General features: G+C 36.6%; 3 protein-coding genes across 8 annotated transcripts in view; all 3 read left to right on the forward strand.

The window, feature by feature from the left end:
- Positions 1 to 4,680, forward strand: part of LOC107759450 (putative late blight resistance protein homolog R1A-3) — a 34,561-nt gene extending 29,881 nt beyond the window's left edge. The window contains exons 1-4 of one of the 3 annotated variants that reach the window (XM_075226048.1): positions 34 to 323; positions 832 to 3,467; positions 3,853 to 3,968; positions 4,512 to 4,680. In XM_075226048.1, the coding sequence (XP_075082149.1) occupies positions 848 to 3,467; positions 3,853 to 3,929 (2,697 nt within the window). In that variant the 5' untranslated portion in view covers positions 34 to 323; positions 832 to 847 and the 3' untranslated portion in view covers positions 3,930 to 3,968; positions 4,512 to 4,680. The other 2 variants (XM_075226021.1, XM_075226088.1) reach the window with 2 other exon arrangements.
- A 4,972-nt stretch (positions 4,681 to 9,652) lies between these two features.
- On the forward strand, positions 9,653 to 12,141 carry LOC142161752 (putative late blight resistance protein homolog R1B-17). The gene is made up of 3 exons (XM_075222212.1): positions 9,653 to 11,455; positions 11,580 to 11,933; positions 12,049 to 12,141. Exons 1-3 carry the CDS (start codon positions 9,653 to 9,655, stop codon positions 12,139 to 12,141), a joined length of 2,250 nt encoding a protein of 749 aa, XP_075078313.1.
- LOC107759588 (putative late blight resistance protein homolog R1B-16) lies at positions 11,612 to 22,205 on the forward strand. 4 transcript variants are annotated; one of them, XM_075225906.1, is made up of 5 exons: positions 11,612 to 12,261; positions 13,122 to 13,203; positions 16,728 to 16,851; positions 18,519 to 21,143; positions 21,855 to 22,205. In XM_075225906.1, the coding sequence occupies exons 4-5, from the start codon at positions 18,533 to 18,535 to the stop codon at positions 21,857 to 21,859; spliced, it is 2,616 nt and encodes an 871-aa protein (XP_075082007.1). In that variant the 5' UTR covers positions 11,612 to 12,261; positions 13,122 to 13,203; positions 16,728 to 16,851; positions 18,519 to 18,532; the 3' UTR covers positions 21,860 to 22,205. The 4 variants fall into 4 exon arrangements, with proteins under 4 accessions (XP_075082007.1, XP_075081998.1, XP_075081970.1 ...); XM_075225897.1 differs by having other exon boundaries at positions 21,860 to 22,205; XM_075225869.1 differs by lacking the exon at positions 16,728 to 16,851.
- The last annotated feature ends 402 nt before the right edge of the window (positions 22,206 to 22,607 follow it).

Below are 22,607 nucleotides of genomic sequence, written 5' to 3' on the forward strand. Positions count from 1 at the left end.
TCCAAACACATAAATACTTTTAAAAAAATCAATTTCAGTCCAAACGGGCCCTAAGAACAAAACTCAGAATCCCTTTTACAAATTTCAAACCCAACTTCACCTCAAATCACTCACGCAATGTCAGTCATCACCGGAAGTTTGCCGGCATCCGCCGAGACCCAAAAACTACAGGTGAAGTCCTCACCTCCGTCTAAATTAAAGATAGTAGTGCCCCCTCCATTTTTAAATCCTGGGTTCGCCTCTGAATTCGTATCCAGAACCATGAATGTATTGACAAGGGGAAAAGAGCGATGGAGAGATTGAAGAAATGTAGTTGGCTTAAGGTAAGAACCTAACTGCGTGTGCTTTTTAAGGGGAAGATATTTAGAAGAAGTAATTTTTGCGCACTGTTGTATTCGTATACTCTTGTGTTGTTATTTGCTAAGTACTTAATGAAATACTGAGAATATTTAAATCAAGTGGTCTGGAGAAGCAGAAACAAATAAGTTTATGTATTAGATTATGGGAACAACACTCTGGACACCTTTGGTTAAGCCCTTCCCCGGACACCGCGCATAGCGGGAACTTAATGCACCAGGCTGCCCTTTACTATGGACACCTTTGGAGCTAAAGACAAAAGCTTTTCAGTTTTGAGCTTCAGTGCTAATGTGCAAGTTAGAGAGGTAAAGTATGTATTAAGCCTTAAAAAAGTTGACAACTTGTTACCTATCCAAAGAAAATGACAATTTGTATGTGATACAGTTCAATCTTACTATTTGTCATGCTTGCCAATTCAAGTGTATATTGAGTACATGTTGCTTCATTCGCTAATCTGTAGATCCTTTATTGCAGAAGTATAAAGAGAGAGATGGCTGCATATGTTGCACTGACTTCTCTAATCGGAACGATACAACAGCTTCAGCTTTTGCATTCAAACTTAAATCTAGGGGACACTAGTTTGAAAAGTTTGAATTTACTCTACGAAAAGGTTGATTCTCTGCACGAGCTCCTTGATAATTCTGATGCTGAACAAACGGAGAATTTGCACGCTGAAGTCAAACATATAGCAAATGAAGTAGAAGACGAAGTTGAATCACAGATGCAAGTGGTAATGGATGAACAACATGACGGACTCCATCAACAGGAAGCCCTCGAGAGTCTTTTTGAGATCTTACAACGAGCTATAGAAAAGGTTGATTCCCTCAAGGAAGGACTCATCAAACACAGTCAAAATGAAAATTTGCAAGCTGGAAATTCCTCGCTTTGTGATTCAAGTTCACCACGATTGCATGCTCCAACCCTTGAGAACGATATGGTGGGGTACAACATTGAACAAGCAGACATGCTGAGTCAACTTACCGGAGGCTCAACTCCATTGGAAGTCATCTCAGTTACTGGTATGGGTGGCATTGGTAAGTCAACTTTTACCAAAAAACTGTCTTCTCATCCCGCAGTTTTGAGCTTCTTTGATATTCGTGGATGGGTTACTGTGTCTGAGGACTATAGTTTTAGAAAGACGCTTTTAGGCCTCCTTAAAAATGCTAATATTGCGAAGGAAGAAGAGCTTGAAAACAAAAGTGATCAAGTACTAGCAGATCGCTTGAAGAAAGGTTTAAAGGGTCGAAGGTATTTGATTGTTGTGGATGACATATGGAGCAAGGAAGCTTGGGATGATATTAGACTGTGTCTTCCAGACTATGGTATAAGAAGTCGGGTATTGTTGACTACTCGAGACGTTGAGGTTGCTCAATATGCTAGCTCTTCTAAGGATCCTTTCAGGATGCATTTACTTAACCCAGATGACAGTTGGAATTTGTTTTATCAAAAAGCATTCGCAGAAAATTGTTTTCCAGTTGAATTTGAGAATGTTGGAAAGGAGGTTGCACTAAACTGCAAAGGATTACCACTTATGATTGCTGTGGTTGCCAAGATTCTCTCTAGCAAGAGGACATTGGATGAGTGGAGAAAAGTAGCTCAAAGTGTGACCTCATTAGCAGACGTTGATGCTTATCGACAATGCTCAGGAGTGCTAGCTTTAAGCTACAATCATCTTCCTTCTTATTTGAAAGGTAGCTTTCTGTATTTTGGACTTTTTCCAAAAGCTAATGAAATTTCTGTGGGAAAATTAATTAGATTATGGATTGCAGAAGGACTCCTAAAAGTAAAGGGGATGGAGAGATTGGAAAAAGTGGCTGCTAGTCATTTAGATTATCTTATTGATAAAAGTCTAGTTATTGTTAGCAAGCGAAGTATGGATGGGGAAATCATGACATGTTTGATTCATGATCTTGTACATGATTTCTGCTTGAGAGAAGCCGACCGCCAGAGTCTTTTGTATATTGAGAATACAGATAATGCTGGAGCTGGATTGGTTTTCCCTCAAGGTTGTAGGTGGATATTAAGAAAATCAGAGCGCTCCACTCATTTTAGCAGTCGATTCTATAATCTTGATCATAGCAAATTACGTTCGTTGTCTCTTTACCATTCTGATTTGTACCTTAACATAGCACACTTTAATTTCAAACTTCTTAGGGTATTGGACATGGAGGAAAATCGTTTTTTCGATTTCCCCATAGCTATACTAGACCTAGTTTTTTTAAGGTATTTGGCATTGACGTTTAAAAGGTCTGGACAATTACCAATCTCTAAACTTCTGAATTTACAAACTCTCACTGTTCGGCCACTATCATATATTAGTGATTGGAGCGTGTCCTTACCAAATGATATTTGGAAATTATCTCAGTTAAGGCATCTCCATTGCTGGTGTATGTATTTGGAATCTCCTCAGACAGTATCAGGAAATAAGTTGAAGAACTTGGTTTTGGAAAACATACAAACTGTTTCCGGGTTGACGCCTTCTTGTTGCACAAAGGAAGTATTTGAAGGGATTAAGAAAGTAAAGAAATTGGAAATTGCTGGTAAAGCAGAGGAATTTCATAGTAAGAAGGGATGGGAAACTAATCTTAAATATTTAAAAGAGCTCGAGGCACTAAATGTTGCAGTTTGGCACCGTCTTGCCATGTTCAGTTCCAACGCTATGCCGCGTTCAATAAATCCATGTCCAGGTTCTTTCCCACCAAATCTCAAGAAGTTGACACTTAGCGGTACTTGTCTTCCATGGAACTGCATGAACATTTTTAGCAAGTTGCCCAATCTCGAGGTGCTAGAATTGAAGGATCATGCCTTCGTTGGCATTGAGTGGGAAGTAACAGAGATGGGATTTCCAAAATTGAAGTTCTTACTCCTTGAGCATCTGTTTCTTAGTTATTGGACAGCCACCGATGATTACTTCCAATGCCTTGAGCGTGTATACATCAGAGATTGCGTATACTTACAAGAGATCCCAGAAGGATTTGCAGATAGTGTGACGCTGCAGCTAATTGAGTTACATAAATGCTGTCTTTCTCTGGTGATTTTTGCGGAGCAGATCCAGGAAATGCATGAGGAATTGGGAAACAACTTGCTTAAAGTTTATGCCTTTGAATCATGTAAGTAAATCTCATCGACAATGAACTTTCAGTACTCACTAAGTGTTTTATTTTTTGTGTTAGAGCATTAGGTTAGAATTAACCTAATGACTGTGATAAGATTAAGGATTTCTTCTGTTTTAAGGGTCAAATGTTTTCACCAAATAGAAATGAGATAATTATGCTTTCTTTCATAGGCTTTTCACAATTGTTTTTTAAGAAACAAATGATTTTCTGAGAAGTGAGAACAGGAACAATGTTTTGTCTGCAATTTTCTGTTGTGATTCTTTTGCAGTTCGGTCCCCAATGTTTTTCTCTATTTTCATTTAAAGCAAACCATAACAGGGTTCAATTAATTGATCCCAAACACTAGATAAATTCCATTTACTGAACGCAACTACTTCAGTTCTTCAGCATGAAGGAGTAACTCTTTTCTTCAAGCTGGTTCGAATGAAAATGCAACGCTCGAAGTCAATCAGATGAGAGACTGTGTAAAATGGAAATTCAATGGAATCTTTGCCGGTAAGACGCATTTCACTGGTTTTTTTTTATATTCCTTATTTTACATTTTGTTATGTCTGGCAATTCGATACATGTTGATTGTCTGAAAATTCTTTTATGGTTGCTTTCTGTCAATGCAGTAATTGAGCCATTTTATGTTGTCTTTATTTTCTTTGATAAATTGAGCTCATACTATCTTGTACAGCTTGCTTATGTTCTTAATGTACATTATATAAATTAGTTCTACAATGGAAGAAAGAGGCCTGATTTTAAATTGTAAGGAGATTTGTGAAAGTACGAGGGTGGGGGATTTGTGGGGGGGGGGGGGGGAGGGTAAAATGGCTGGAAGAAAAAAGAAGGAATTATGTCTTCTACATCAATGATAAGTAGGAGATCGTACGTTTTTATACAATTGTAGCTTGGTTGAAATAAAATATGTTTGAATCATATGATCTGTGTGGTTATGTGTTGCTTATAAAGAAAAGGGTTTTGAGCTCTAATTTCTAACTGTTTTCATTTTATGTTTACTCGAGAATCATCTTGGAGGTTTTTTTCTTTAAACAGATTACATTCAGAAAGCATGGCCTAGAGAAGAAGTGTAGAAAGATTCAAGGAACACCAAAGGCGGAGCCAAGATTGAAGTTTATGAGTTCGGAATTCTAGTGGGTTCTAAATTAACAATTTGCACATATTAAATAAATTTCTTAAGATAAATACAGAGTTTGGATCAAAATTACTGTGTTCAGCCGAAACTATATATTGAAGCTAGCTCTGCTCCTAAGGATCATCCAGATGAAGATACAAAGGAAGATGCGCAAATGAGTTTCGCGGTAGACGAGTGAGGAAGATGTAACTTATGCCTGGTATACGCTTGTGTTCTCTTTCTTGGTTTCTCTTTGAACTTTTCATGTCATATTTCCTGAAATGTTGTTATATTGGGATGCTATTATAAAGAGGTCTCACTGAACCACGGTTGTAGATGTTCAAAGAAAGACACGAACCATGGTGGTGTTACAAGAAGAGAGGATAGTCTGAATCAATGACATGCACTATATATTTACGTAGCGGGCAGTGATGAAATTTAATTACAACCGTGGTGTTTGGTTGCACTAGATAAGCCAGCCAACCAAACTCATCATTTCCTTGATTCTTTGTGTTCACCTTCACATAATTTTCATGAATAATCACATATATGAATATTTGAATTGCTGAAATTATATGCTTTATGAGCTAATGGTCGACCTTACCTACATCACCAAATTCTTATCTACTCGGCAATGCAAATTTCCATGCTCACAGCCATCTCATCTTTCTCTCAGAAATCACTTCGACCCCATAAATATTTTCCCAAATCTCAGGGTAATTAAGGTCTATGATCCACCGAATACATTGCTTACTTTATCACGATAGATAAGGTGAAAGAATTTTGCGAAGCTTATTTTTTCATATAAGCGGCGTGATTATAGTACTCATATTGTGACAGTTGTATTGATACTACATTGGTAAAATGCTATACACTTTATAAAAAAATTACAAGGTCTACGTTAGGAGGTTTATTGTTTTATTTCTGAAAGAAACTATGTTAAAATCTTGAATACTTATTAAAGTATTGCCTCTTAATTAATGCAACAATTTGTACTTACGCTAAGAACAAGGTTCGGTCTGCCATGTTATATGGAACTGAATGTTGGCCGGTAAAGAACTCACACATCCAGAAGATGAAAGTAGCAGAGATGAGGATGTTGAGATGGATGTGCGGGCATACAAGGATGGATAAGATTAGGAATGAAGATATTCGAGAGAAGGTGGGCGTGGCCCCCATGGAGGACAAGATGCGGGAAGTAAGACTCAGATAGTTCGGGCACATTCAGAGGAGGAGCACTGATGCACCGGTGAGGAGGTGTGAGCGACTGGCTATAGTGGGCATGCGGAGAGGTAGAGGGCGACCTAAGAAGTATTGGGGAGAGGTGATCAGACAGGACATGACGCGACTTAGGATTACTGAGGACATGACCCTTGACAGGGAATTATGGAGGTCGAGCATTAAGGTTGTAGGTTAGGGGAAACTTGTGAATATTTCTACAGCATAATAGAGTGAGACTAGCCAGTTAGGAGTTAGACTAAGAATGTCATTGGTCGTCTATTGATGCAGAGCTTTACCTGCTAGTTGTACTATACCAACCATCTATTTCGTATTTCGTATTCTGTATTTCATATCTCTTATATTGCTGGTATTTTATTATGCATTTTTATGGTACTAATATATCGGTTCCTGTTGCTTTTTTGAGCCGAGGGTCTCCTGGAAACAGCCTCTCTACCCTTCAGGGTAGGGGTAAGGTCTGCGTACATATTACCCTCCCCAAACTCTACTTGTGGGATTATACTGGGTCGTTGTTGTTGTTGTTGCTAAGTTGAGGTCAGCCACAACTAAGGAACAACATTTGGAAATTAAAAATGACACTAACATGAACCTTGGAATATTTTAATGTATGCTCAAATAACCTTTGAAAAATAAAAATAATAACAATAATTACGATCGTAGTTGATGTTGTTATTATTCCGAGGGTGCTCTCATTCACATTGTTCTTCACTAGAAAATTCCCTTCCCAACCCGAAAAGAATATCTATATACCAAGAGCTTCAAAGAGAGAAATCTACCAATTAAGACGTACAAGTTCAATCCAAAAGGTCGCTGGTTTAAGGCGCTTCTCTAATTTTTAGATATCATTAATTCTGTTTATGTTTTAATTAAAAATTGATAATAATGTTAAATAATATATTTGCCCAAGCTGCAAAAATCCTTGAAAAGTTATTCTTGTCCGAAGTGATTTTCGAAAAAGTAATTTTCGAGATTAACAAATTATGTTTGATTAATTAATTTAAAAAAATACTTTCGCTAATATTAAAGTAATACTTTGTGTTTCGATAAGTTTCCAAAAGTGCTTTAGAAAAAAAAAGTTACTTTATTCAGCTTTTGCTATTACCCAAACATATTTATTTTTTCCCTTAAAAGTTTAACCAACACCTCAACTCACCATATTTTTATATACAAAATAGGCATGATATGAAATAAAAGCTTGAGATAATGTAAAGAAAAATAACTTTTGCGCAAAGTGATCATCTTCCTCTTTTTGGGTGAAAATTATTTTCTCCATTTTTTCCTCAAAGTCAAAGTAAAAAGATAACTCTTTTCTCGAAAAGTATTTTTCATAGCATGTAACTAGGGGTGTCAATGGTTCGGTAGGTTATTTTATAAAATTTATACCATAATAATTTTTTTTGTTATTCTATTATATATAACCAAAATTAAATTTTCAAGACCGTCCCAATCATGTTGGTTTCTCTTCGATATTGGTACGGTTCGGTTAATTTTCGTTAACTATTTTAAATGTCATGTAAAAGTCAATAGTAGAAGTAGAATGCAATAACATACGTACTTTTATAGGACTTAATTACTTGTTGGCTTGCAAATAATTCGAAGGCCTAAGAATTTTTTTAATAGTTTATTATTTTTAACTTAATATATAAATATATATTTCACATTATAAATTTATTCGATACAATTCGATTATTTTTCAGTTTATTTTCATAAAATAAAAAAATATCCTAATTATTGGTACGATTATAAATTTATATAAAAAATTACAATTTTATTTTTAAAAAAACCTAAAATTTGATTCGATACGGTACAATTTGATCGGTTTTAGTCATTTTTTAAATATCATTTTCACACCCCCAACATGTAACACACCTTTAATGGAATTTAAATCTATGTCTTGTTTTAGTAAGTGTACGCGGATTTACTAAAAATTGGGGCTTTTGTTGTATACCCAAGTCCGACGGTCACCTAAACAGAAAAAAGGTCCGGCCGTCACCTACACCGTCGTTTCCGTCGACGAAAACTCCATCTCCGCCAATGCGTCCACCTATGTCGACGGTCCACCACCGCCAAATCCTCCCAATTCCAGAAACATTACTCCATCTCTTTCTCCTACATGAATATGGAAACCAGGCTAGTCTTATTTGCTTAATAATTGTTTATGAACGGTGAGAATATGTTTTAAACCAAGTGGTCTGGAGAAGCAGAAATAAAGACCGTTGGAGCTAAAGACAAAAGCTTTTTTACCAAATTTTCCCCTCACCATCTCCGATCCCAAATCCACCTGTAACCTTTTTACTCTTTACCTCGCCACCAAATTTTCTGTCACCTTCGCCGGATCTTTACTAGCTATAAGGAATAGGTAAAGCTTTTCCATAGTTTCTGAGTGGAGAAAACTGCTGTAGTTTTGATATTAGATTGCTTTATCAAAATCTTTGAGCGCTGAGGGTTGTGGTTGAGCATGGTTGGTTTTGCAGAAAACAAGAATAAAGTAGTCTTAGGCCATTCAGGGAGTCTTAGCTACCGAAGTTTCAAACTTATGTATGTAATGTGTTACCCGCAAAGAAAAAGTGGGTAGAAAACGAATGTTTGTGCAAGTTAGAGAGGTTGAGTATGTAACAACAGCAACAACAACAACCTAGTGTAATCCCACAAGTGGGGTCTGGGGAGGGTAATATGTACGCACACCTTACCTCTGCCCTCGGGTAGAGAGACTGTTTCCAGGAGACCCTCGGCTCAAAGACTTAACAATAGATACTATATTAGTACTATCAATAGACTCATAATAAAACAACATAAAATACCATTAAATCCATAACATAACATAAATACCATAAAAATAAAGTAACAGCAATATAAGAGATATATGAAATACGAGAAAGATGTAAGGTATTAATACACAGCAGATAAAGCCCATCATCAGTAGTTGATCAATAGCATCTTAAGACTAACTCCTAACTGGCTAGTCTCACTCTAGTACGCTGTAAAAAAGACATCACAATTTCCCTAACCTACAACCTTAATGCTTGATCTCCACAATTCCCTGTTTAGGGCCATGTCCTCAGTAACCCTAAGTCGCGTCATATCCTGTCTGATCACCTCTCCCCAATACTTCTTAGGTCTCCATCTACCTCTCTTCGTACCCACCACCGCCAGTCGTTCACACCTTCTCACCGGTGCATCAGTGTTCCTCCTCTGAATGTGCCCGAACCATCTGAGTCTTGCTTCCCGCATCTTGTCCTCCATGGGGCCACACCCACCTTCTCTCTAATATCTTCATTTCTAATCTTATCCTTCCTTGTATGCCCGCACATCCACCTCAACATCCTCATCTCTGCAACTTTCATCCTCTGGATGTGTGAGATCTTCACCGGCCAACACTCGGTTCCATACAACATAGCAGGTCTAACCACTGCCCTATAAAATTTACCTTTTAGTAATAGTGACATTTTCTTGTCACACATGACTCCCGACGCTAACCTCCATTTCATCCACCCCACCCCTATACGGTGTGTGACATCCTCGTCGATCTCCCCGGACCCCTGAATAAACGACACCAGGTACTTGAAACTACCCCTCTTAGGGATGACTTGAGAATCAAGCCTCACTTCCACTCCCGCTTCCGTCGGCTCTGCCCCAAATTTGCAAGGTTGAGTATGTATTAAGCCTTAAAAATTTGAAAACCTATTACCTTACCAAAAAAAAAAAAAAATGATGACTTGTATTGTATGTGAATTTGTTATGTCTGTCATTTTTAGTGTTTACTGAGTCCAAATTGCTTCATTCCCTAATGTGGAGGTCCTTTACTGCAGAAGTATAGAGAGAGATGGGTGCTTATGTTGCACTGACTTCTCTAATGGGAACAATACAACAGCTTCAGCTTTTGCAATCAAACTTAGATCTATGGAATAATCATGTGGAAAATTTGAATTTACTCTACGAGAAGGTTGATTCTCTGCAAGAGTTTCTTGATATTTCCGATGGTGAACAAATGGACAATTTGCACGCAAAAGTCAAACACATAGCAAATGAAGCAGAAGACGAAGTTGAATCACAGATGAAAGTGGTAATGGAGGAACAAGATGGCGGACTCCATCAAAAGGAAGCCCTCGAGAGACTTTTTGAGATCTTACAACGAGCTATAGGAAACATTGACTCCCTCAAGGAAGAGGTCTTCAAGCACAGTCAGAACAACAATTTGCGAGCTGGAAATTCCTCGTTTGGTGATTCAAGTTCACCACGATTGCATGCTTCAACCTTTGAGAACGATATGGTGGGGTACAACTTTGAACAAGAAAAGATGCTGAGTCAACTCACGAGTGGCTCTACTCAAATGGAAGTCATCTCTGTTACTGGTATGGGCGGCATTGGTAAGTCAACTTTTGCCAAAAAGCTGTTTTCTCATCCCTCAGTTTTGAGCTTCTTTGATATTTGCGGATGGGTTACTGTGTCTGAGGACTATAGTTATAGAAAGATGCTTTTAGGCCTCCTTAAAGATGCTAATATTGGGATGGAAGAAGAGCTTGATAAGAAAAGTGATTCAAATTTAGCCGTTTGCTTGAAACAAAGTTTAATGAGTCGAAGGTATTTGATTGTTGTGGATGACATATGGAGCAAAAAAGCTTGGGATGATATTAGACTGTGTCTTCCAGATGATGATAAAAGAAGTCGAGTATTGTTGACTACGCGAGACGTTGAGGTTGCTCAGTATGCTAGTTCTCCTAAGGATCCTTTTCAGATGCATTTACTTGACACGGATGACAGTTGGAATTTGTTTTACCAAAAAGCTTTGGCTGAAAAAGGTTTTCCGATTGAATTTGAGGATGTCGGAAAGGAGGTTGCAAAAAACTGCAAAGGATTACCACTTATGATTTCTGTGGTTGCCAAGGTTCTCTCTAGCAAGAGGACACTGGAAGAGTGGAGAAAAGTAGCTGAAAGTGTGAGCTCATTAGCAAATGTTGATGCTTATCAACAATGCTCAGGAGTGCTCGCTTTAAGTTACAAACATCTTCCTTCTTATTTGAAAGCTTGCTTTCTGTATTTTGGAGTTTTTTCAAAAGCAAGTGAGATTTCTGTGGAAAAGTTGATTAGGTTATGGATTGCAGAGGGACTCCTAAAGGTAAAGGGGATGAAGGGATTGGAAGAAGTGGCTGCTTTGAATTTAAATTATCTTATTGATAAAAGTCTAGTTATTGTTAGCAAGCGAAGTTTTGATGGTAAAATCATGACATGTATGATTCATGATCTTGTTCATGATTTTAGCTTGAGAGAAGCCGACAGCCAGAGTCTTTTATACATTCAGAATACCAAAATTAATGAACGCGGATGGGTTTTTCCTCTAGGCTGTAGGTGGGTATCACAACAATTTCTTTTGGATAGTGATCGCTATCAATTCCATGATCTTGCTCATAGCAAATTACGTTCCGTTTCTTTCTATCGTTCTTATAGATACGTTGATATAGCAAAGTATCATTTCAAACTTCTTAGGGTATTGGATGTGGAGAAAAATAGTTTCTTCTGTTTCCCCCAAGCAATACTGGACCTAGTTCTTTTAAGGTATTTGGCGTTGAGGATTTCTGACTCTGGACAATTACCAATTTCTAAACTTCTGAATTTACAAACTCTGACTGTTCGTCCACGACGCACAGGTTCTTGGAACATTTACTCCTTACCAAATGGAATTTGGAAATTATCGGAGTTGAGGCATCTTGATTGTTGGTGTATGTATTTTGACTCTCCTCATACGGTATCAGAAAAAACGGCGAATAACTTTATTTAGGAAAACTTACAAACTGTTTCTGGGTTGGCACCTTCTTGTTGCACAAAGGAAAATATTTGAAGGGATCAAGAAAGTGAGGAAACTGGAAATTGCTGGTAAAGAACAGGAATTTCTTAATGAGAGGGGATGGGATAATAATCTTGAATATTTAAAAGAGCTTGAGGCACTAAATGTTGCAGTTAGGTACCATCCTATCAGTTTTGCAATGCACGTTTTAATAAAAGCAAGCCCAGGATCTTTCCCACCAAATCTCAAGAAGCTGACACTTAGCGGCACTCGTCTTCCATGGAACGGCATGAACAGTTTTAGCAAGTTGCCCAATCTCGAGGTGCTGGAATTGAAGGATCGTGCCTTCGTGGGCAAGGAATGGGAAGTAACAGAGATGGGATTCCCTAAACTTAAGCTCTTACTCCTTGAGTTTCTACCTCTTGATTATTGGACAGCCACCGATGATTATTTCCAATGCCTTGAGCGTGTATACATCAGAGAATGCAGATACTTACAAGAGATTCCAGAAGGATTTGCAGATAGTGTGACGCTGCAGCTAATTGAGTTACATAAATGCTGTCATCATGTTGTGACATTTGCAAAGCAGATCCAGGAAAAGCACGAGGAATTGGGAAACAATGTGCTTAAAGTTTATGCCTTTGATTCAAGTAAGTAAATCATCAACAATGAACTTTCAATATCCATTAAATATTTTGACTTCTGATCATGACCTGTGTTGGATCATTAGATAAGAATTAACCTGTGATAGGATTTCTTCTGCATAACTACTAAACAGGAGTATTTTGTTCAACTGTGATGAAGATTTTGTTAGATTCGTTGCATGTGATTGTTGTATAGACTTTTAATTGTGATATGCAGGGTCAGTGAATGTTTTTAAAGAAGTTGTTGCGCAAAGTACTTAATATTTGTATTTAACTCATCATTTTTGTAAGAATGACTCATCAATTGCAAGAGTGAAATTCATCAAATAGATAAGCGGATAATCGTACCTACCATCTTTAGAGGCTTCGTCCACTAACCAAATCAACAATGAAGCAATTAAAATATTGTAGTGGTAAATACATGTTCATACTGTGTATACCAAATCAATAGATGCATGGCATGTGTGTATATTTTTACCTCATAAAATTACTTAACTATGATAAGTTGATATGATTTAGTGTAAATACATGTCGGGGCCATGGGGGTAAGTTTTACCTAATATAGCAATTACCCAAATCAATCAAATGATTTGGTCGAGATGTTTGTCGTTTTAGTGTAGAAAATTATATATTTTCTCCTTCCATTTAAACAGAAATGAGATAAATCATTTTTCTATGCTTTCTTCCAAAGGGTTTCCACAATTGCTTTTAAGAAATAAAATTAATTTCTCTGATCCCAAATATGCTTGAGAACAAGAACAATGTTTTGTTGTTTGGTCCCCAATGTTTTTCTCTATTTTCGTTTAAAGCCAAACCATAAAGGGGTCCAATTCCATTTACTGATACAACTACTTCATTTATTCCAGTCACACCATACTTTCCAAAGAAACCCTCGAAGTAAATCAGATCAAGAATGGTGTAAAATGGGAATTCAATGGAATCTTGCCGGTAAGACGCATTTCACTTCTCATAAATTTTAGTGGTTGTTTGATATTTCTAATTTTACACTTTGTTATGTCTGGCAGTCCTATACATGTTGGTTGTCTGAAAATTGCAAAAATTAGCTGGGTTCGCCACTTTTTGGGCCGGCTATTAGAGTTTAGCCATATTTTGAATTGTCATGGCAAAGGAACCACATGTCCAGTTAAATTGACGTTTTTGCCCCCAACTAAAACATGGAACACAACTCCAGCAATCGGTGTTGGAGTTCAAAGCTTTGACAGGTGGAACCCCAGTAAAATATGCTGGAATTCAAAGATTTGCTAAATTTTCAAACCCAAGAATGATTCCTGGTTTTTGAACCTTTACTAGTGCAAAATCCAAAAATTCCTGGCTTTTGGATTCATATTATAATTATAAATTTTAAATCTTTACTAGTACAATACCTAAAATCCAGGAACGACTTATGGTTTCTTAACTTTTACTAGTTAAAAATCCATGAATGATTCCTTGCTGTTGAATGCACATTGTACTTTATCAATAATCTTTACTAGTACAAAATTCACAATCCAAGATAAATTACTTTTTTTTTGAACCTTTACTCTTGGAAAATCCAAGAACGATTTACGATTTTTGCATATTCACACTACATTTCACAATTTTTTCCCTTTAAATACAAAATCCACGATAGGTTACTCGGTTTTTGAACCTTTACTAGTACAAAATCAAGGAAAATCTAGGAAAGATTCATAATTTTTGAATTCACATTATAGTTCAATAATTGAGAGTTACTATTTCAGGTCATTCAAACTCCAGGAACAATTCCTGAATTTTGAACTTATAAATATAAAGTCCATTAGTCGTTCCTGGAGTTCTTCCATATTTTAGATAGGGGTATTTTTGTCCAGACTTGTATCTCAGCATTAATGAGTGACTACTTTGCCATGACAACTTAAAATACGGCTAAATTTTAATAGCCGACCTAAAAAGTAGCTATTTATCAATTTCATCCCAGAAAACTCTTTTAGGGGTGGTCTCTGTCAAAGTGTTACTTGCAGTAATTGAGCCATTTTATGTTTGTTTATTTTCTTTCATTAGTTGAGCTCATACAATCCTTGTACATTATGTACTTCTGAATGCAGCTTATTCCTTCCTGATATAAGAGGAAAACTAACCCACTGTTCATTGAATAGACAAACATGTAAGGAGAACTACAAAGCATATCTTTATCTATTGTCTACTACTACATCAATAAGAAGGGGAGATCATTTTTTAACAATTGTCCTTTCGTTGAGATTAAATATGCTGAATCATATAAGCTACGTGGATATATATGTTGCTTATAAAGAATAGGACTATGGACTCTAATTTCCTATACTGTTTAATTTTACAGTTTGTTGCTTATAGTGGGAACTGATAGAGAACCCGGCTCTCTATACAGTTTGGTGGACGCTTAGTTTCTATCACTTATATTTGTTTAGCCATATCTTGCTGGTTGAACTGGCAAAACCAGTTCGATTTGAGGGAAGGGTTTCATTGCAGCGCGGTATGAATTTAAGGGAGTATGATCATAGATTAAAAAAAAAGGCAATTCTAACATATTGGCGTCCTTTTTTCGTACTCATATAAAGTACCTCAACTAGGAAATATGTATGAAAATTGCCAAGTCATATGTCGTTTGTCCATATAGAATTGGAAGCTAAATCAGACCGTTCTTCACTTTTCTTAAGTAATCATCATGCCAGCGCAAGTCTCTGAAAATTGACTCTTGATGTTGAGTCATTTCTTTCTTGCGTACTTCTATTTCTCCTTACCCACAAGTGGCAATGAATAAAATAAGAGAGAGCTATATATAAACATCGATCCGCTGAATCCATTGCTGATTTCGCCACGATCGATTAAGCGAAAGGTTCTGCAAAGTTTGTCTTTTTCATACATGAAATGTGGTTATACTTCTCATATTATGGTAGAATTACTATACACTCTATAGACAGAGGCTTGAGAGAGTTATTGGTGTTCTGACATGTCAAGAGGCCTAAACTTTTGCACTTGCATCACCTCTATGGCCTAGAACATCTAATGTAGATAAAGCTGTCGCTCGGTGCAGTAATATGCCTAATTAGCTTAATGTTGCGACATTAGGTTCAATGTGCATGACAATTCAGTGAAGGGATTGATCATATTGCTCAATTAGCATGTCTGTAACAGGTTTTCAGTTTTATCTTCTGTAGTATGAACTCCTCTTGGAGTTAGCTGATTATTTCTGAGGATCACTTGAAACTTTCCTCCTAGAGATTGACTGATAATTTACTATGATAATGCTTTGTAGTATTCAGTATTTTCATGTTGAACAAAGTATTACTAGAATGATACTCGAATCTATAGGATCTCGAGTTGTATTAAACAGATTATTGAGGAATCTGCCTCCTGCAGGTTCTTAGGTAATGAAATTGAGGATTCGGTAATTACATCTTGGAGAATTAAAATAGCAGTTTAGCAGATAAGAGAGCTTATATTTATGCTGTACTTTATATTTGTTTAGTGTTTCAGAGAAGCAAATGTGACAGCTGATTTTTTGGTGAAGAATGGGTGCTCGTGGAATTACAACAATATATGGAAGCATTGCATTTAAGTCATGAATTATTATTCCTTAATTAATGCTACAATTAGCTAATAATACTTGTTAAGACTTAGCTCACCAGTTGACTTTAGCTATACTAGACAGGGAAAAGTTTTATGTTAAAATCTGACTTCTCATTCAAGTGTTGCTCCTTGATTAATGCTTATATTTGTTTAGACTTATCTTGCTGGTTGAACTGGCAAAAGCAGAATTAAAAATTACATGTGCAGAATCATTGTTTAGTGTTATCCCTTAATTAATGCTGCGAGTTGGTATTAAAAAGCTGTCATATATAGTTGTTGAGAGTTAAGTTGACTTTTGACTGGCTAATTGCTTCCCGTCATAGACGATTCAAAATTTGAAGTTTTATGGGTTGGTTACAACAATCTCAAGTTAATGTAAAATAATAACTGGATTAACAGTCAAATATTTGTATATATTTAGTAAATTTCTTACACGGACTATGCAAAAGCTACTGCATTCTCGTGAACCCATAAGGTGTGCTCTAAATCGGCATTGGTTCTCGTTAACCCAATATTAAGAAAACCATATGCAAATAAAAATATCCCATGACTCATGCATGTTAGAGGCATTAATTAAGTAGTGGGTAGCCACAGTTGATGAATGATATTTTAATCCACTGTTGATGGATAATATTTTAAATATAAATGTTGTTCCTTAATTGTGGTTAGCCTCAACTTATAAGCCAACTAACATGACTCATGGAATATTTTTAATCTTAAATGCTCAAATAATTTCAATAAATAATAACAACAATAATAATATAAAATAGAGAGGAAATAATTAAGTACAACTACTATTATGATTATGATATTTGTTGCTGTTATTGTCTCACCAGAAACTAGAAAAAAATCATTACTCTCTCTTATAAAGAAATCTTTCACAACATTAGTGAGGCAAAAGCATTCAAGAGCTTCCAAGAGAGAGACATCGACCAATACACAGTTCAATCCAAAATTCCTTCACAGTCGAGGGGGAGAAGTAGCCATAAGCCAGAAATCTCTGCTTTAATTAAGGTGCTTCTCTTATTTTACAATTTTCATATCATTCTGTTTATGCTTCACTCTTTTGGATTGCTGCATATGGAGTTTGATATGTGTCCTGATCATCATATTTTATCATCCCATGTTAGTTAATTACATGATTCGAAGGATCATACTAAACCTTCTGTGTTGTTCTTGAGTGCAATGCTAGTTGTGGTTTAAAAATGAGCAATTAAAGTTTATGTGCAGTGTGTTTGATATGAATTAAATCTTTTTTTTTTTAAAGAAAATATGTTCTATCAGAACATTATTCCTGCGCAGGAACTATTTACTAGCTATCGCTTTTGCTTTGCATCTTTCTTCTGAATTTCATGTTGTTTAGAAGGAAAATGTGGAGGTCGAGTATTAGGGTTGTAGGTTAGGAGGTAGTTTGAGTCTTTCCTTACTTTGTACCATTGCGAGACCAGTCTGGTAGGGTTTTTGTCTAAGATAGTTAGTGGCAATGTTGTGTGTTACTATTTCACTTTTCAGCGCATGAACTATTTACTAGCTATCGCTTTTGCTTTGCATCTTTCTTCTGAATTTCATGTTGTTCCTATTTTTCATATGATTTCTTTGCTGATACTAATATTGTCTCCTTTTGTCTTTTTGTTTTTTTGAGCCGAGGGTCTTTCGGAAACAACCTCTCTATTCCTTCGGGGTAGGGGTAAGGTCTGCGTACACACTACCATCCCCAGACCCCAGTAGTGGGATTTTACTGTGTTGTTGTTGTTGTTGTTGTTGTATGTTCTGTCAGAAAGTCATTTTCTTGTGTTTTGTTGCTAGTATTTTTTGAAAGAGCATCATTTTTGTGGGTTAATGTGATATCTTGTACCTTTTCCTCCGATTGCCTTGGTGATACGTAGCTTATTCTTTATATAATGTACGGAGGAGCGCACCAGTTCTTGGTTGGGGTGTCCCGAGTAATTATAAAGGTATGCGTTAAAATGAAGGGCTTGTTAAATATGTTAGATACTTAGATCTGATTTTGGGTATAATCAATATGATTAATCCGCAGTTTATATTCTGCAATAGCCCTGCACGTGTTAGGTTGCATTGGTGAAATCTATCTACTGTATTTTCAGTGTGTATATGTTGGACTGAGATTGGGCGGTAAAAAAATGTGGGGTGGCAATCAATACTTTGAGAGGTTATTGGGGGAACAACAACTTGAATATATATGCAGAATTATAGATAACTTCTTGTCGGATTGAGTATTTGTTAATTATTACCACTAGTCGCATTTGCAGTTTCTTACAAAATCACTGGAGGATTTTGTAACATGCTACTTTGCTAAGTTCTAGCAAAACTTGAGAAATAGCATTGATGTGACAGACATCAATTGCAACAATCCCTGCCAAGTTAGAGTCCATTATATAAATTTTCATTGTCTATATCAGTCCATTTGGACTCGTCTTAATCCAATATTAAATAGGATAAAAATAAAAAGCTCTAGAGTTTTAAAAATTCTCTACTATCATATAAGTTTCTGACAAAACTACAAGAATCCTAGTAAGCTCACTAACGAGACTGTGAAGCACGTCAATTGTTAAAACAATGACAACTTTTATTGCATGCGATACAATAATTCAATGTTAGTGTTTGCCATATCTGTCATTTTAAATTTCTACCTAGTCCAATAATTCATTCCCTTACTGCAGAAGTACAGAGAGAGATGGCTGCATATGTTGCATTGACTTCTTTAATGGGAACACTAGAACAACTTCAGCTTTTGCAATCAAACTTAGATCTATTGGACACTCATGTGGAAAGTTTGAATTTACTCTACGAGAAGGTTGATTCTCTGGAAGAACTTCTCAACAATTTTGATGGTGAACAAACAAAGACTTTGCACACAAAGGTCAGACGCATAGCAAATGAAGCAGAAGATGAAGTTGAATCACAGATGAAGGTGGTAATGGACAAACAACATGACAGACTCCATCAAAAGGAAGCCCTCGAGAGTCTTTTTGAGATCTTACAACAAGGTATTGAAAATGTTGATTCCCTCAAGGAAGAGCTCATCAAGCACAGTCAGAATAACACTTCGCAAGCTGGAAATTCCTCACTTGGTGATTCAAGTTCACTACGATTGCATGCTTCAACCCTCGAGAACGATATGGTGGGGTACAACATTGAACAAGCAAACATGCTGAGTCAACTCACGAGTGGCTCACCTGAACTGGAAGTCATCTCTGTTACTGGTATGGGCGGCATTGGTAAGTCAACTTTTGCCAAAAAGTTGTTTTCGCATCCCTCTATTTTGAGCTTCTTTGACATCCGTGGATGGATTATTGTATCTGAGAACTATAGTTATAGAAATATGCTTTTAGGCCTCCTAATAGATGCTAATATTGGGAAGGAAGAAGACCTTGATAAGAAAAGCGATTCAGATTTAGCCGTTTGCTTGAAACAAAGTTTAATGGGTCGAAGGTATTTGATTGTTGTGGATGACATATGGAGCAAAAACGCTTGGGATGAGATTAGACTGTGTCTTCCAGATGATGGTAAAAGAAGTCGGGTACTGTTGACTACTCGAGACATTGAGGTTGCTCAATATGCTAGCTCTCCGAAGGATCCTTTCAGGATGCATTTACTTGACCAAGAGGACAGTTGGAATTTGTTTTACCAAAAAGCATTTGTAGAAAAAGGTTTTGCGATTGAATTTGAGGATGTCGGAAAGGAGGTTGCCAAAAACTGCAATGGTTTACCACTTATCATTGCTGTGGTTGCCAAGATTCTCTCCGGCAAGAAGACACTGGACGAGTGGAAAAAAGTAGCTGAAAGTGTGAGCTCATTAGCAGAAGTTGATGCTTATCAACAATGCTCAGGAGTGCTTGCTTTAAGCTACAATCATCTTCCTTCTTATCTGAAAGGTTGTTTTCTGTATTTTGGACTTTTTCCAAAGGCTAGTGAAATTTCTATGGAAAAGTTGATTAGATTATGGATTGCAGAAGGGCTCCTAAAGGTAAATGGGATGGAGGGATTGGAAGAAGTGGCCGCTAGTCATTTAAATTATCTTATTGATAAAAGTCTAGTTATTGTTAGCAAGGGAAGTATGGATGGTAAAATCATGACATGTATGATTCATGATCTTGTTCATGATTTCTGCTTGAAAGAAGCCGACAGCCAGAATCTTCTGTATATTGTGAATACCGATATTGATGGACCTCTATGGGTTATTCCTGAAGGCTGCAGGTGGGTGTCACAACATTCATGGGGCTTTTATTTTCGCCGTCGATTCCCTGATCTTGCTTATAGCAAATTACGTTCCTTTTCTGTCAATTCTAGAACAGTCCGTAATGTAGAAAGCTTTCCGTTCAAACTTCTTAGGGTATTGGACTTGGAGAAAAAGATGATCTTCGATTTCCCCATAGTTATACTTGACCTAGTTCTGTTAAGGTATTTGGCATTGACGATTAGGAGGTCTGGAATATTACCAATTTCTAAACTTCTGAATTTACAAACTCTCACCGTTCGTCCACATCCAATATACACTAGTTCAGGGAAAATGTACTCCTTACCAAATGGAATTTGGAAATTATCTCAGTTAAGGCATCTCCATTGTTGGTGTATGTATTTGGATTCTCCTCAGATGGTATCAGAAAATGAGGTGAAGAACTTGGTTTTGGAAAACATACAAACTGTTTCTGGGTTGATACCTTCTTGTTGCACAAAAGAAATATTTGAAGCGATTAAGAAAGTAAAGAAATTGGAAATTGCTGGTAAAGCAAAGGAATTTCAGAGCGAGATGGGATGGGAAATTAATCTTAAATATTTAAAAGAGCTCGAGGCACTAAATGTTACAGTTCTGCCTGCTGTTATTTCCGACCGGCAGCCGTGTTTAATCAATCCAAGTCCAGGTTCTTTCCCACCAAATCTCAAGAAATTGACCCTTAGCCGTACTTGTCTTCCATGGAATTGCATGAACATTTTTAGCAAGTTGCCCAATCTCGAGGTGCTTGAATTGAAAAATTATGCCTTCTCAGGCGATGAGTGGGAAATAACAGAGATGGGATTCCCTAAATTGAAGTGTTTGCTCCTTGAGGATCTGTATCTTAGATATTGGACAGCCACCGACGATTATTTTCAATGCCTTGAGCGTGTCTGCATCAGAGAATGCAGACTCTTACAAGAGATCCCAGAAGGGTTTGCAGATAGTGTGACGCTGCAGCTAATTGAATTACATAAATGCTATCATCCTCTTGTCACTTTTGCCAAGCAGATCCAGGAAACGCACGAGGAATTGGGAAACAACATGCTTAAAGTTTATGCCTTTGATTCAAGTAAGTAAATCATCAAGGATGAACTCTCAATATCCATTAAATATTTTGACTTCTGATCATGAACTGTGTTGAATCATTAGGGAAGAATTAAGTTATTGATTGTAATAGTATTACTTCTGCATAACTGCTAAATAGGAGTATATTGTTGACTGTAATAAAGAGTTTGTTACATTCGTTGCATGTGCTTGTTTTACGGTCTTTTAATTATGATATACAAGGTCAGTGGAAAGATTCAGAAAAATCATTGCATGGTTCTAGTAAACTCTTCTAAGGGTGGTCTCTGTCAATGCAGTAATTGATATAAGAGGAAAACTAAATCAGTACTGTTCATGGAATAGACAAACATGTAAAGGTGAACTACAAATAATATTAGGTCTCTCAAATTGAATTTGATTCCTCGGTTAGTTTGTTCGATTCTTTAAACTGTGTATTTTAATGTACATTGTGTATCTTTCTGTTCTACAATGGAAGAAAGAGCCCTAAATCTAATTATAGGTAGATTTGGTAATAGAAATATGTTAGGAACAACAAACCTTTGGGAAGGTGCCTTGCTTAGCGAACCATATCATTACCTATTATCTACTACTTGTAACTAAATATGCTGAATCATATAAGCTATGTGGATATGTGTTGCTTATATATAAATTAAATTTCTCGCTGTTTTCTCTTTACATTTACTCAAGAGTCATCTTGACGATTTTTCTTTAACAGAGTAGCTTCAGAAAGCACGGCCTTGTAAGAAGTGGAGAAATATTCAAGGAACATGCACAGATGAAGATACAGAGGAAGATGTAATTTATGCCTGCTATATGCTTGTGTTCTCTTTATTGGTTTTTCTTTAAAATTTTCATGTCATTTCTCTGGCAAGAAATGTGGTGATTTTTTGCTCAAAACTTCTCAGAGATCAAATTCTCAATGTGCTCTTGTAATAAGGTGTGGGATTCTATAGTCATACTTAGCAAGAATTGTGGTAATCTTTTTTTAATGTGCTCTGTAATAATGTGTGGGATTTATATTCATATTTAGCATGTCCGAACGGGTATTTAGAGATCATTCCGACAATGTTTTGTTGTTTTTCAGATGTTATATCAATAATCTGCTGGAGTTATTTATGCCTTTCCTAATTTAGAAATGTTCATATACCTGTTATCCCTAAGGTATGTAGGTAGGAAGCAGGCATTCTTGATTGGTTCATTTGAGTCAAACTAGTGCTGCCAAAATCAGCCCATATTTTGTCAACCCGCTCAATTCGCCCCTATTTTAGTGGGTTAAATGAGTGGTATTTAAGTAGGGTAAAATTTGGGCTTCAACTCATATTCAACCAGTAGAAATATGGGTATTCATGGATAAAATGCGGGTAAAATTTGGGTTAGCCTAGTAAGTTATCTTTCAAACTTTTACTCCCTCAAAATACATGATATCGTTTTTTAAACTGAAAATGCTACTATTCCAACTCCTCTTTCT

The sequence above is a fragment of the Nicotiana tabacum genome, chromosome 1 (genome assembly GCF_000715075.1).
Source record: "Nicotiana tabacum cultivar K326 chromosome 1, ASM71507v2, whole genome shotgun sequence".
Lineage (NCBI taxonomy): Eukaryota > Viridiplantae > Streptophyta > Magnoliopsida > Solanales > Solanaceae > Nicotiana > Nicotiana tabacum.

Coding starts and splice junctions, on each gene's coding strand:
- LOC142161752 (XM_075222212.1), top strand. CDS start 9,653: ATGGGTGCTTATGTTGCACTGACTTCTCTAATGGGAACAATACAACAG. Junction 11,456..11,579: donor TGAATTTACAAACTCTGACT/GTTCGTCCACGA, acceptor ATACGGTATCAG/AAAAAACGGCGAATAACTTT. Junction 11,934..12,048: donor GCAAGTTGCCCAATCTCGAG/GTGCTGGAATTG, acceptor ATTATTGGACAG/CCACCGATGATTATTTCCAA.
- LOC107759588 (XM_075225840.1), top strand. CDS start 12,232: ATGTGCTTAAAGTTTATGCCTTTGATTCAA. Junction 12,262..13,121: donor AGTTTATGCCTTTGATTCAA/GTAAGTAAATCA, acceptor CATTTATTCCAG/TCACACCATACTTTCCAAAG. Junction 21,144..21,859: donor AGTTTATGCCTTTGATTCAA/GTAAGTAAATCA, acceptor TTAACAGAGTAG/CTTCAGAAAGCACGGCCTTG.